The sequence below is a fragment of the Cetorhinus maximus genome, chromosome 14 (assembly GCF_964194155.1).
Source record: "Cetorhinus maximus chromosome 14, sCetMax3.hap1.1, whole genome shotgun sequence".
Classification (NCBI taxonomy): Eukaryota; Metazoa; Chordata; class Chondrichthyes; order Lamniformes; family Cetorhinidae; genus Cetorhinus; species Cetorhinus maximus.
Window position 1 is genome coordinate 53,938,684 of NC_135892.1, and position 13,209 is coordinate 53,951,892.

At 40.8% G+C, this 13,209-nt stretch overlaps 1 protein-coding gene across 6 annotated transcripts in view; it reads right to left on the reverse strand.

Annotated features, from left to right (window-relative positions):
* LOC144689658 (serine/threonine-protein kinase VRK1-like) overlaps window positions 1-13,209 on the reverse strand; it is a 100,185-nt gene that overhangs the window by 36,769 nt on the left and 50,207 nt on the right. For all 6 annotated transcript variants that reach the window (XM_078556916.1, XM_078556918.1, XM_078556920.1 and 3 more), the window contains 2 exons: window positions 7,275-7,395; window positions 3,479-3,537 (listed from right to left, as the gene is read on the reverse strand). In XM_078556916.1, the coding sequence (XP_078413042.1) occupies window positions 3,479-3,537; window positions 7,275-7,395 (180 nt within the window). The remainder of the gene's footprint in view (window positions 1-3,478; window positions 3,538-7,274; window positions 7,396-13,209) is intronic.

The following is a 13,209-nucleotide window of genomic DNA, read 5'->3' on the forward strand; positions in this document are numbered from 1 at the left end:
TGGAAAAACAAAAATCCTAGGCAAAGTCAGACATGAGTCGGGTGTGTATTTCTGAAGTCGCAAAAGGACCCAATTCACAATTCGCGAGCCCAAGACAAAAATCTGGGCCATGGTATCTGCCTGAATGAGGAAAAAAAGTAACAGAACATGTCTCAACACCATGCCAAGCATGCAAAGGATCAAATTCTTTTGGTGCTTGAAAAAACATTGATTGAAGAACAGGCATTATAATTTGATTTGCAAAAATCACAAAGCAATGAATGTGATTGAAAAGACTTGAAGCTTGTAACTGCTCAGCTAATGATAGCATGCAAGCCTGTAGAGCTCACTTAGTGCTACAGGAATCTTTATTGATTCTGAGCATGGACCTCTTGAGGTTTATCAGGGCCAGTCCATTATTTGTCAATTTTTCAATTGTGAAAAACTATATACTAGGAAAGAATTCTGGCTAGGAGTTCTTTTACCAAGGTCTCAGGCTTGGTTCAGTGGTTCTGAGTCAAAAGATTGTGGGTTCAAGTCCCACAGCAGAGACTGGAGTGTATGACTTAGGTTGACAATCCAGTGCAGTACAGAGTTAGTCCTGCCCTGTCGGATGCAGCATCTTCCAAAACCTGACGCACTCTCACCTTCTCAGGCGGATGCAAAAATTCCCATGGCATTATTTTGAAAAACATCAGAGAACTTTCCCACTGTTCTGACCAATATTTATGCCTCAACCAACATCACAAAAAAACAGATTATCTGGTTATTATCTCATTGCTGTTTGCGGGAGTTTGTTGTACACAAGTTTGCTGTATGCAAGTTGGCTGTTGCATTTCCTACATTACAACAGTGACTGCATTTTAAAGCACTTCATTGGCTGCGAAGCACTTTGGAATGTCTGGAGGCCATGAATGGCGAAATATAAATGCCAAGGTCTTTATTTTTTTCTTGCCGTTATGCAAGGTAACATCATAAAAGCAGCTGGGAACATTTCCCCTGTTCCACAATTCAGAGTGAAATCAACACAAATCTTTAAGAAAGAACCTGTTTAGAATTTTGCTAGAAATATACAAAAGAGGAAATTTTACAACTGTATTCATACTTCAGTTAGATTGGAGAAGATTGTACTGGTTTCTTGGAGAAGAGAAGGTTGAGAGGAGATTTGATCGAGGTATTCAAAATCATGAGGGGTCTAGACAGAGTAGATAAAGATCGAAAACCAGAGGATACAGATTTAATGTAATTGGCAAAACAGGCAATGGCAATATGAGGAAAAAACCATCTCCCATACCTCTGCCCTCACACCTTCCTCTCCCTCCCAGAACCATGATAGGGTCTCCCTTGTCCTCACTTTTCACCCCATCAGCCTTCGCATTCAAAAGATCATCCTCCGCCATTTCCGCCAACTCCAGCATGATGTCACCACCAAACACATCTACCCTTCACCACCCCTGTCGGCATTCTGTAGGGACCCTTCCCTCCAGGACACCCTGGTCCACTCCTCCATCACCCTCAACACCTCATCCCCCTCCCACGGCACCTTCCCATGCAATCGCAGAAGGTGCAACACTTCTTTACCTCCTCCCTCCTCACTGACCAAGGGCCCAAACACTCCTTTCAGGTGAAGCTGCACTTCACCTGCACCTCCTTCAATTTGGTCTACTGTATTCGCTGCTCCCAATGTGGTCACCTCTACATTAGAGAGACCAAATGCAGACTGGGTGACCGTTTTACGGAACACCTTTGGTCTGTCCGCAAGCATGACCCAGACCTCCTTGTTGCTTGCCATTTCAACACACCACCCTGCTCTCATGCCCACATGTCCATCCTTGGCCTGCTGCAATGTTCCAGTGAAGCTCAATGCAAACTGGAAGAACAGCACCTCATCTTCCGACTAGGCACTTTACAGCCTTCTGGACTTAACATTGAGTTCAACAACTTCAGACCATCTCCTCTATCCTCACCCCTTTTTTATCCCCTTTTTTTAATATTCATTTTTATTTTTTATCCACTTATTTTTATTTACTTTCATTTTTATTCATTTATTCATTGTTTTAACCCCACTTTTTATCCTATTTTCGATCCTTTTTCCTCACCACCCCCCACTCCACTCCCTCAAGGGCCAGCTGTCACTTGTTCATGTTGTTCTTTCCAGAGTGCTCACTCTTGTCTTGCTATTATCATATTCTGCTTCCTTAATACCACCATCAGCACCTTGTTTAGCCCTTACCACTACCATTAACACTCCCTTTGTCCTTTTATTCATGACATCTTTGTCAATCTCTCCTTTGTCCCCACTTATTGCTGGCTTCTATCCAGCTTCACCTGCTCCACCTCCTTAAACAATATAAATTTCATCACATTCCTACTTCTCTTTAGGTCTGAAGAAGAGTCATACTGTTTTTCTCTCTACTGATGCTGTTAGACCTGCTGAGTTTTTCCAGCATTTTCTGTTTTTGTTTCAGATTTCCAGCATCCACAGTATTTTGCTTTTAAAATATTAGGTTATCTGTTTGGTCCATTGCTATTTCATATAATGCGCCAATTATGGCAAAAATGCCACAGCCATCTCTTTTTGTGGGTACATGACAGTAACTAGAATCTAGATAATTTCATAATAGTTTTAAATAGTAAATCATGGTTTCCGATGATCAAGGTCAAAAAGACTGCCTTTTAAATAATGTTGGCTCTGAACTAAAGTAAAACAATAGCCCTGTATTGTACTGTAAATGTGTACAGTTGTGAAAGTGGGCTGCCTCCTATGATTTTTCACGCTGAAAATTGTTGATCTTAATCTTCCCATCAGAGAGAAGCACTTACTCTTTTTGAAAATACATAATTATATGAATTAATTGATCAAAGCCACTCCTGCATATTTTCAAGGGTACTATAGGGAGTGTATAGGATCGGTTATCTGTCCATTTCCCTCATTAGTCAAACCCTCTTCCTCGCAAATGTTTAATTTTCTCATGTGTCAAATACATTTAAAAGTAAACATAATTGTTAATCTAGTAATAAGTTTTATTTCAGCTTTTCATGAGTGATACCAGCATTTATATACAAGGAGCCCTTTGCCAAGCAAATCTCACAAGGATTAACAGCAGTGATAAAATATAAAAATCTACAACTAACTCATAGTGAAGAAATGGAATGGCAAATAACATTGCTTATTCTCTGCAGCTATTCAAGTTAATTAAGTCATCCTTTTTTACCCAAAATCCAATTAACATGTTTACTTTTAAAAAGCAAAATCAATAGAGTTGCATTTAAAATGGTAATTGTGCATCTTTCTTCACAAATAGATGATATGATTTATCTGATAATAGGTATAAACAGAGGAGAGTGAAAGCCCTTTTGTTCACTAAGCAAAATATGAGGTTGTCATTTTAGTGGACATTCAAAAGCAAATCCCTGTTCACATTGGAACAAACTATTGAAGAGTGCCATTTCATAGTACTAGAAACGTACTGGTGTATTTGTACATAAACACACTTACTGCTTTCACATCCAGAGGGAAAACACTGATTCACAGAGGTCGGAAGGTTTTCCATAAGTCTGAAATAACAATAGCAAACACATTATAGTAAGTGGCAGGAATACTTCCTGAGAGCAAAAGATTATGAGCTACAAACACTCAGAACATTGAGAAAATGTGCCCAATTTAATATTTTAATTAATAACCCCATCTCTTTTTAACATAAGGGTTTCTCAGTACATTTAATCTTCCATTAAAGTTGAAAGCAAATAAGTTCACAAAGGCTGAAACATAAACTTTCATCTCAACAAAAATGAAGTTAAGTTTTTCTTGCTATTTCACATTAAAAATATTGTATCAAAATGCTGATCATATTAATTAACAGGATTCGTTAATGTTGGACTTGGGAAGACTTTGCATATCACACATAATATATATGCTATCAATATTTTAACAGTTATCCCTGGATTTGATATTCTTGGATTAAATAATAAGTTATTACTCATACAACTCAGTGTTCCACCACAATGTAATTTGAACACTTTGGATATGGAGTTTATACATGTTGATCACAATATGTGCACCGAGTACCAGGTCTGACTTTTTATCTAAAGAGTTTTGAGTTACTTTCCACATTTAGTGATCTGAAAGACAAATGTTTTCCCTAGATTTCAGAAACATTGGGTTTTTTTATGGAGCTCACAGAGATGGGAAACATGGCGTTTGGGGTGACTTAATTAGGTGGGATACAAAACTTTGATTTCCCCACAGCACGCTGAGATGCAGAGGTAAAGTCAGCAGCATGTTTGTGGTGTGTCGAGCATTACACCAGCCTGTGGTGGGTTCCTACTTGTAATATATTTGTATGCCATGAATACTCAGTAGTGTAAAACTTTTAAAAATTATATCCTACTTTCAAGATAAAGTCAGCGGTGCACAGGAATCTCGTGGTACCCAGTTCATGATCATTTAAAAGTGGCATGCACCAGTCAGCTTTGTGTAGTTGTGTGTAAACTCAGGGGTTTTCCTTGTTTAACTCTACAGCACAAGGGAGGGGAGAAGGAAAATGGACTCTTGCATGGAGGCTCAGGGCTGGCTAGGGTGAGTCAGTGGTGAGGGGGAATTGTGGAGTGGGGCAGGGAGGCATGGAGAAGAGGAAGAGGGATCCATGGGAGTTCAGAGAGTGGGGTCAGGGGCATGGAAGGGCTCAGTGTCCTGGGTGTGGTGCAGGGGTTGGGCAGTGGGAGGGGGAGGTGGTGAGACTGTCAGTCAAGGTAAGAAAATAAGGGACCTAAAGGGCGGTGTCAGTACTGTCCACATGTGGATCCACCACAGGGTACTAGCTGGCAGAGTCCTAAAGGGCTCTGAGTTCACCCACAACATTTCGAATATCCCCACTGAGTGATCTCGGAAAATGTCCTTTACAATGCATAGGAGAGAAGACCAGTTAATCCTGCAAGTTCAGCCATGTCACATAGAATGGTGAGTAAACACTAATGTGACGCCAATATGAACATTCAAAAAAGAGTGAATGCAAAAACACAACATTGTTTCTTCCACCATATAGGTGCCACCATATAACTGCCCTGTAACCATCAATGTGTGCCAACCATGAGGCGTGCCTGTACATTCAGCTCTCTGACTAAGCTAGTCTCAACAAATAATGATGCACACATGAATAAAGTGAAATCGATGTAATGTGATAGGTAGGATAGTAAGTTGTGAAGAGGACATAAGGATCCTGCAAATGGGTATAGATAAGTTAAATGAGTGGGCATGGTGAGACTGCATTTGGAGTACTTTGTACAGTTTTGGTCTTCTTATTTAAGAAAGGATATAAATGCAAATGCATGAGAAACAGTTCAGAGAAGGTTCATCTTGATACCTGGGGCGGGGGTGGGGTTGGAGCGAGGGTTTATCTTATGAGGACAGGCTGGGCCTGTATCCCTCAGAGTTCAGAAGAATAAGAGCTGATCTTATTGAAACATATAAGATCCTGAGGGGATTTGACAGGGTGGATGCTGAAAGGATGTTTTCCCATGTAGGAGGGACGAGAACCAGTTTAAAAATAAGGGGTCTCCCATTTAAGATGGAGATTAGGAGACATGTTTTCTCTCAGTGGGTTACGAATTGTTGGAACTCTCTTCCCCAGAGAGTGATTGAGGCAGGGTCAATGATTATTTTTAAGGCAGAGATAGATAGATTCTTGACTAACAAGGGAGTCAAAGGTTATTGGGGGTAGAGAATGTGGGTTTCAGGCCGCAGTCAGATCAGCCATGATCTTATTGAATGGCAGAGCAGGCTTAGGGGCCGAATGTCCTATTCCTGCTCCTGATTCGTATGTTCGTATTTTCAAGTGAAATTTAAATTTGCAAAACACCCATGCCACCTTTGTGCTCTCAAGTGTTATGTTAATGGCAATGTAGTTGGGCAGGATAGTTATGGCTGTGATGCAGAATATCTGTTTGAACAGGAGGCTCTTTAATACGCTGCTTGTAGATGCAGCACTGTCAGCTGATGCAGGTTTCACCAATGAAAAGCATCCCTTGCTGCTAAAACAAACTTGTTTTCCATGCAAGCTGCTGGCACTTAGAGCTTTAGTTATAATTGAGTGGAAAATGGCAAAAAGGGAGAAAGTGGAACTGGTGCATAGTTCTGGTTACAACTTCAGGAAAGACATGTTGTTGACAAAGTCCTGGCCATTGTTTTAATGTCCCTCTCCTTCCATCTCCATTTTCTTCTTGAGCTGCTTCGGGTCTTCTCAAATCTATTGACTAATGCATTTACTGCTATGTCCTTTAATGGTATTCTAGGACAGCATTGTCAAACAATTTTATTAATACCAAATGCCTTGATATTTCTTTGCTATCATCAAGCATTTTTAAAGTTTTCTTTTATATATTTATTATTTCATGGCATGTGGACATTGCTGACAAGGCCAACATTTGTTGCCTATCCCTAACTGCCTTTGAACTCAATGGCTTGCTAGGCCACTTTAAAGGTCAACCTCATTGCTGTGGGTCTGGAGTCACATACATAGGCCAGACAAGGTGAGGATGGCAGATTTCCTTCCTTAAAGGACATTAGTGAACTAGATGTTTTTTTTTAATGATATTCAATGATAGTTGCATGGTTATCATTATTGAGACTAACTTTCCAATTCCAGATTTATTAATTGAATTTAAATTCCACCAGCTGCCTTGGCGGGATTTGAACCCATGACCCCAGAGCATTAGCCTGAGCCTCTGGATTATTAGTCCTGTAATTATTAGCCCATCTTCCCTATTGCTTTTCGGATTCTGTTCCTCTGGTTAATGTTCAAGTATTTGGTTCTGTTGAGTTATCCTTTAATTTAAATAGTTTCATACCTTCCAAAACATTTTATATATTCCAAAAGAGAAATTTTGAAACATTTCCAGTTTTAAATATCAAAAATAAGGAACATAGAAAAAATTACCTAACTTCTTCATATTTTAAACAAAATTATTCTTTATTTAGTACTTTTATTTGAATGTAAAGAAGTCACCTGGTCCTGAAACTGTCAATGTCAATTTACTGTTTAAACGCTCGAAATAATGTCACCCAAAGTGTATATATCTAAGTGTACTTTAATGTCATTCAGGCATCGTTTTGTCAAAAAACACCACAAACTTTGAAATTTCTATAATATTTATGATGACAATTTGAAGTTATTACGAATGAAATGAATACTTGCTTGCACAAGGGGCGAAACGTGATATTCTAAAGAAACTGATGTGCTTTGAAGATTTTTTTAAAACCAGCTACAGTAAACCATAAAACAGAAGAAAACTCATACTTGATTTTGGCTTCTTGGACTGCTATAGGATCCTTCAAGCTCTGCTCCCAGGGTAGCTTCCCACACAGCCACTGTAGCATGCAGTAGCCAAGGATTTCCAGGTCACCTCGTCTGGATGGGGCTAAGGGAATGTGATTGAGGAAGAGGAATTAAGAATGAAGGATTAAAAGTCACTCAAGGCAAAAATAGAGAAAGCTTTCATTTAACTCCTGTTGATGAAATGTGTAAAATCCAAGCAGGCAAGTGGCTTGTTTGTTCAGCTGTATTAGAGTTGGAACGCCCAAGTTTTTGGCTGTGGTTCACAGACAGGCTGTGACTTGTGCAATAAAAGCAGGGGTCAGTTTCCTTACCTCCCTTAACCTCATCCTTCCTCAGTCTGGCCTGTCACATGAACTTGATCCCTGTGGCCTCTGACATGATCCAGACAGCTCATAATCCAGCACCAACACTTCTCAAAGAGCCAGCAGTAAAACAAAGAAATAAATGTCTGCCTCTAAATTACTAACATATGTTCCAGGAAGTCCACAGGATCTGAATCACCAGCACAGAGATCCCGCTTACAGACTAAACAGTGATGGCCTTTCCTTTACTACACAAGTGCAAAAAGTTTGAGGCAATGGCAAAACTGCCATCTAGTGTAGAGTAGGAATGGTAAAAAATTAACACATAAGGTGATTTGCAGATTGGCAGTATTCTTTCCAAATAAATAAAATGTTTATTAATTAAATCGTTGAAGACAAGTATTACTCATTTGAAGTGAATCAAAAATACCAATTGATATGTTTATTGAAAATTTCATTTTACAAAGGACAAATTTGAAGACTTGGGGGGCTCAATCTTTAATCACACAACTTAACCCTAATTACTAATCTAACAGAGTATACCAAACAGGCTTCTGCAATCTAACACTAAACATACAGTCCCTTGGGAAGTTTATTATCTTTTTTTTATGACCTGGCATGGATACAATAATATCCAGACACAGAACTTGGCTCTGCACATGACAACTAATTTACACTGAATTGCAGCTCCATTTTGTAACAATTTCACAGGCTATAAATCTCCTATTAACTTTGTGGAATGATGTGATTTACCCATCTTTTCCCTAACCCCATAATTTAAATCTCCAATATTCCATATCCAGTCAATCAAATACCAAATTCACATTTGTTCACTTGTGTAAGACATAAGTCTTCAACAAAACTGAACATATCTAGTTTGGTGTGAAGTATAGGAGGGGCAGTTCATTACTGAATCTCAATTCTGAGGGAGCTGGTGGTCTTCATTTAAATGTCTTTCTCATTATAGCATGCATTAATATGACCTAGCCCATAAATGTAGAAGCTACTGCTTATCAACTGGCTCCAGAAACTACGGAAATACTGGAAAGTAGTATTATGTGATAACCTGACCCACCACCTGCATCATTTATTCTTATGCATATCTAATTCAGCAATAAATTAATTAAGTGCTACTGAGATTTTTAACTGTTCAGCTATGACACACACAGTGGTAGTACTTTTGCCTCTGAGTCAGAAAGTTGAGTGATCAAGTGCCACTTCTGAGATGTGAGTTGGTAATCTAGGCTGACATCTCAGTGCAGTGCTCCACCCTCTCAGGCGGAAGGAAAAGATCCCAAAAAACAATTTGTGATTTTGCCCTCACATGCCCTTTCCGGTAGCTACTGTAACATCCCTTAGATACAAGGTTTATGTCTTCCACATCACTTCAGTAAGTGGAACGACTGCTGGCAAGGTCCTGCTAATGTGCCATTTTTAAGGAGGCCGGCCAGATAAGGGGCAAGATGGCTACTCGCCCACAAGTCTTGGATAGCCAATTGAGTGGCTTTATTTGGCACCTCTCCTGCGCTGTCTGGAATTTTGCAGTCGGCAGGTGGGCCCCTGCAGTGGCCGAAACAAGGCCAGAGAAAGGAGGCAGCCTCCCGGTAGCAGACCAGGGACCAGTGCTCCACTTCACTATTCAAGCATTCCCCCACTCTTGCAGCAACATACAAATGGCTCAACGCTGCCCTGTGGAGGAGTCCCAGAAAGAAGGTCTGACAATTGTAACATAAAAATCTTCAGAAGATTTTAAAAATATTGAGAGGATGCCTCCAACTTGAGGTGACCCCCCCATCTCTCTCTCTTACCTGTAACAACAGGTTGCAGCTCTTTCACTGCATGGAAAGCCTCCTACTGGTCCTGCAGCTTCCAGAGCCCACCCGCCATCTTTAATTGGTGAGTGTACCCTCTGGCCATGATTTGTCTTTCAATTAAAAATCAGGATGTGAATGTCACGCCCATGCCGTGCAGGATTGGAACCTAGAATTATGCCCAAATTGGGGTTCATTCAGCCCATTGTTTCAAAATCAAACTGCACTGTTATTGTCAGTCTTATTATTTTTATCTATTAGCGAATAAGGAAATAAATATATTAGTTTATTCCACCATTTTTTTTATTGTTTTGTATAGGGATTTACATAAATTTGCAAGTCATGGCTTGATGCAGAATACGTGGTACATTAGACTACGTAATATTTCCAGATACAGACACTGAGGATCATTTACAGAGTTCTGGGGGGCTTGCATGAGACACTAGGGCCTGTCTTTTCAGCCAGGGTAACTGCTTTTGGAAGTATGGGCTGGGTGAGATTCAGGCCTGTGAAAAGGGATGTTACACCTCTCAGGGCTGGATTTTCACAGAGTTGGGGAGACCCCACAGATGTTTTAAAATTTCAGAGATGCCTCCATTCCCGGTGCCCCCATTTTTGCTAGCCTGGGATAAGGTTGCAGGCAGCAAGCCCGCATCCAGCATTCTTGACCTGGCTAGCTCCAAGGTGGGGATAGGCATCTCCTAGCACCCCACAATTTTCATGGAGTCAGGCCAGCTTCTCAAGGACTTGTGGTTCAACAGCCCCTCAGTGAAGTCGTGAACCCTGGTCTGGATGTGGGACCCTTTTGAAAGATAATTTCAAAATGTCTTACCCATAACCCATGCCAACTTATGCCCCCTACTCACCCCTAATGGCTCCTCCTACTAGCATGCTAACCCATGCCCCTCCACCCATCTTCAATGGTCCCTTGTATCCTTCATGCCAACTCTTGCCCATCCAACCACCCTCAATGATCCCTCATATCCTCCATGACAACCAATGTCCTTCCACCCACCCAAAGGTCCCCCATACCCTCCATGCTAACTCATAGCACTTCCATACCCATTCACCCAGTATACACTCTCTATTGAACCAATGCACCCTGTAGTAACAATAGCATGCGTGGAAAAGCTTAAAAACAGCCATTGATAACTTTCTTAAAAATGTTTTCCCTTGTGTCCACCTGTTTCAATGAACTAATGAAAGTTTGGGCTCTCAGCCAAGCATGCATTAAAAGGCTTGGCTGAGAGCCCAGTCTTTTGTCCAAACAGGTGCACACAAGGGAAAACATTACTTGATTGGCAGCTTTTTTCTTAGATCTATTTTGTCACTGGCTCAATGTTTTTTTTACACAAATGCCTATAGTTTCTACTATTGAAACTTTAAAAGGTCTGGTTGAGTGACACTTTTATAGGGTTGCTGTAACAGCAGTTTTATTTTAAAGGAAGTTATGAATGTGTGCCTTTTTAAAAACTTTTCCACAAATGCCATTGTTATGATAGGGCTCATTGGTTCTGTATATGAATAGTGACGGAAGTGTTATGATTTGGTTGACATGGAGGGTATGGGCAATTGGGGTGGATGGAGGGGCATGGATTGACATGAGTTGGCATGGATGGGGAGTGGGTGGAGTGGCATGTGTTGGCATTAAGGGTATGAGGGGCCTTTGGGGGTGGTTGGAGGGGCAAGGGTTGGTATGAATGGAATGAGGGGCCTTTGGATGTGGGTGTAGGGACATGGGTTGGCATGAATGGAGCATGGGGAGTGGGTGGGGGGTGAAGGGGTGAAGCCAGTTAGGGGTGCGAGGAGGGACATGGGTTTGGCATGGAGGGAATGAGGAGCCATTGGCGGTAGATGGAAAGGCAAGAGTTGGCAATAATGGGGCATGCGGAGTGGATGTGGGGGTGAGCAGGTGTAAGGGGTGAGGGATAGAAGGCCTAATATTTAACACCCAGGCCTTTTAGTCATACTGCCTCAGCACTCCACAGTCCCTATGGCTGACTCTGATCCTCGTCCGGGGTCAGGGGGCCCGACCCCAGCACAAACCCACCACCCAGAACAAAGGTCACATCATTCAAGGCATTTTCTCCTGTGGTGGGCATGCCAAGCTGGGAAATTTCCTAACTCTTGCTTCCTGCCTCTAAGATGAAAATATAGCCCTTAAGAAGTAAGAGCAGGAATAGGCCGGTCAAGCTTGCTCCACCATTCAATAAGATCATCAATCTCTCCTCATAGAACAATCTCCTCAACCCAGGAATCAGGCTAGTGAACCTTTGTTGCACCTCCTCAGGTAAGCATATCCTTTCTTAGGTAAGGAGACCAAAATGTGCGCAGCACTCCCGATGCAGTTTCACCAAAGCATGCAGTAAGACTTTTTTACTCTTATACTTCAAACCCTTTGCAATAAACACTAACATATGATTTGCTTTCCTAATTTCTTGCTGTACCTGGATGTTATTGCTGTGATTTGGAGACAAGGATACCCAAGTTCCTCAGAATACCAATCATTCTGAGCTCCATGCAAGCCTGTTCTTCATTTGCTCTGCTTAACGCTAAAAGGCCTATTTATGTTTTTATCTGGAAGAAACATTTACTGCCATTAATTGAAAGGTTGTCTTTTTAAAAAATATATAAGCGTTGCCAGGTTAATTCACAAATCCGAGTTAAAGCTCTATAGGCAATATCCCTGAGTTCACTTTGACAATTAAGAGGCGATCATTTCAAAACTGACTTTCTTTCTCCCTTGAACCGAGAGTTCTCCTTTAAATTCTGAGTTATAGATTAACAAAAATGGAAGGCAAGGCTTGGTATATTGCAGCAACATTCCTGCCTTGAACCTTAATGGCTGCAAATACAAAACTGCAATGTCCTTCGACACTTAATCACCTGCCAAATTCCACCTCAGATACCTAATGTGGTGATCTATTAGGATGAAATATATTTATCTGACTTTTAATTCAAGCAATTCCTTCTATAGCCATATTGCTTCTTTCTTTGCCACCTGCCTCCAAGCACACCCCCACCCCACCCTCCCCAACACCCATAACTTTTAATTCTGGAGGGAATTTTTAAACATTCAACTCAGGAGCAAGTTATTCCTTAGCAGCCATTAACTCTACATCCATGCTGAATTTCCCAACATCTTAGATGGCAACTGAACAAGGTAACAAAATTATTTAACTCCCTGCTTCCTTCACTCTACTCAAAGGTATGATTCATAAGTTTCTTAAAGTGAATGAGTTTCTTAAAGGTAAACCAGTACTTGAACTTCTTTTTTAAACTTACAATTATCCTGTACTCTATATTCTAATACATCAACGCATAGCCAAATGACTTCCAAGCGCACTGTGTTACCTCATGATGAAAAATGTATTAAGATAATAGCCTTAAGTTAGGATGATATGGGTGAAATTGACAATGTGTGATAGTCCATCAAAGGTACAGAAGAAATCTTTCGGTTATCCAATGATACAGATATCCTTTGAAATAAATCCACATTGGACAGCCTTAAGAAAATGTGTATGAAATTGTTTTACTTTGAAATACACCTATACATATGAAAATTCTGCCACTTTATGACTAGATAAAACAAGATTGAAGCTCACAATGTTTTAACCCTGACTTCAGAGTTGATGAGAATAAATGTCCCAATTGTAACTGGTTGACAGGCTGGCAGACTTCTCAACAGTGCAAAATAGTCACAACCGCCAGCGTTCACATACCCAGGCTTGAAGCATGAGACTCGGAACATCTAGTTCTCCAACACGGCGGCAACATTTAGGA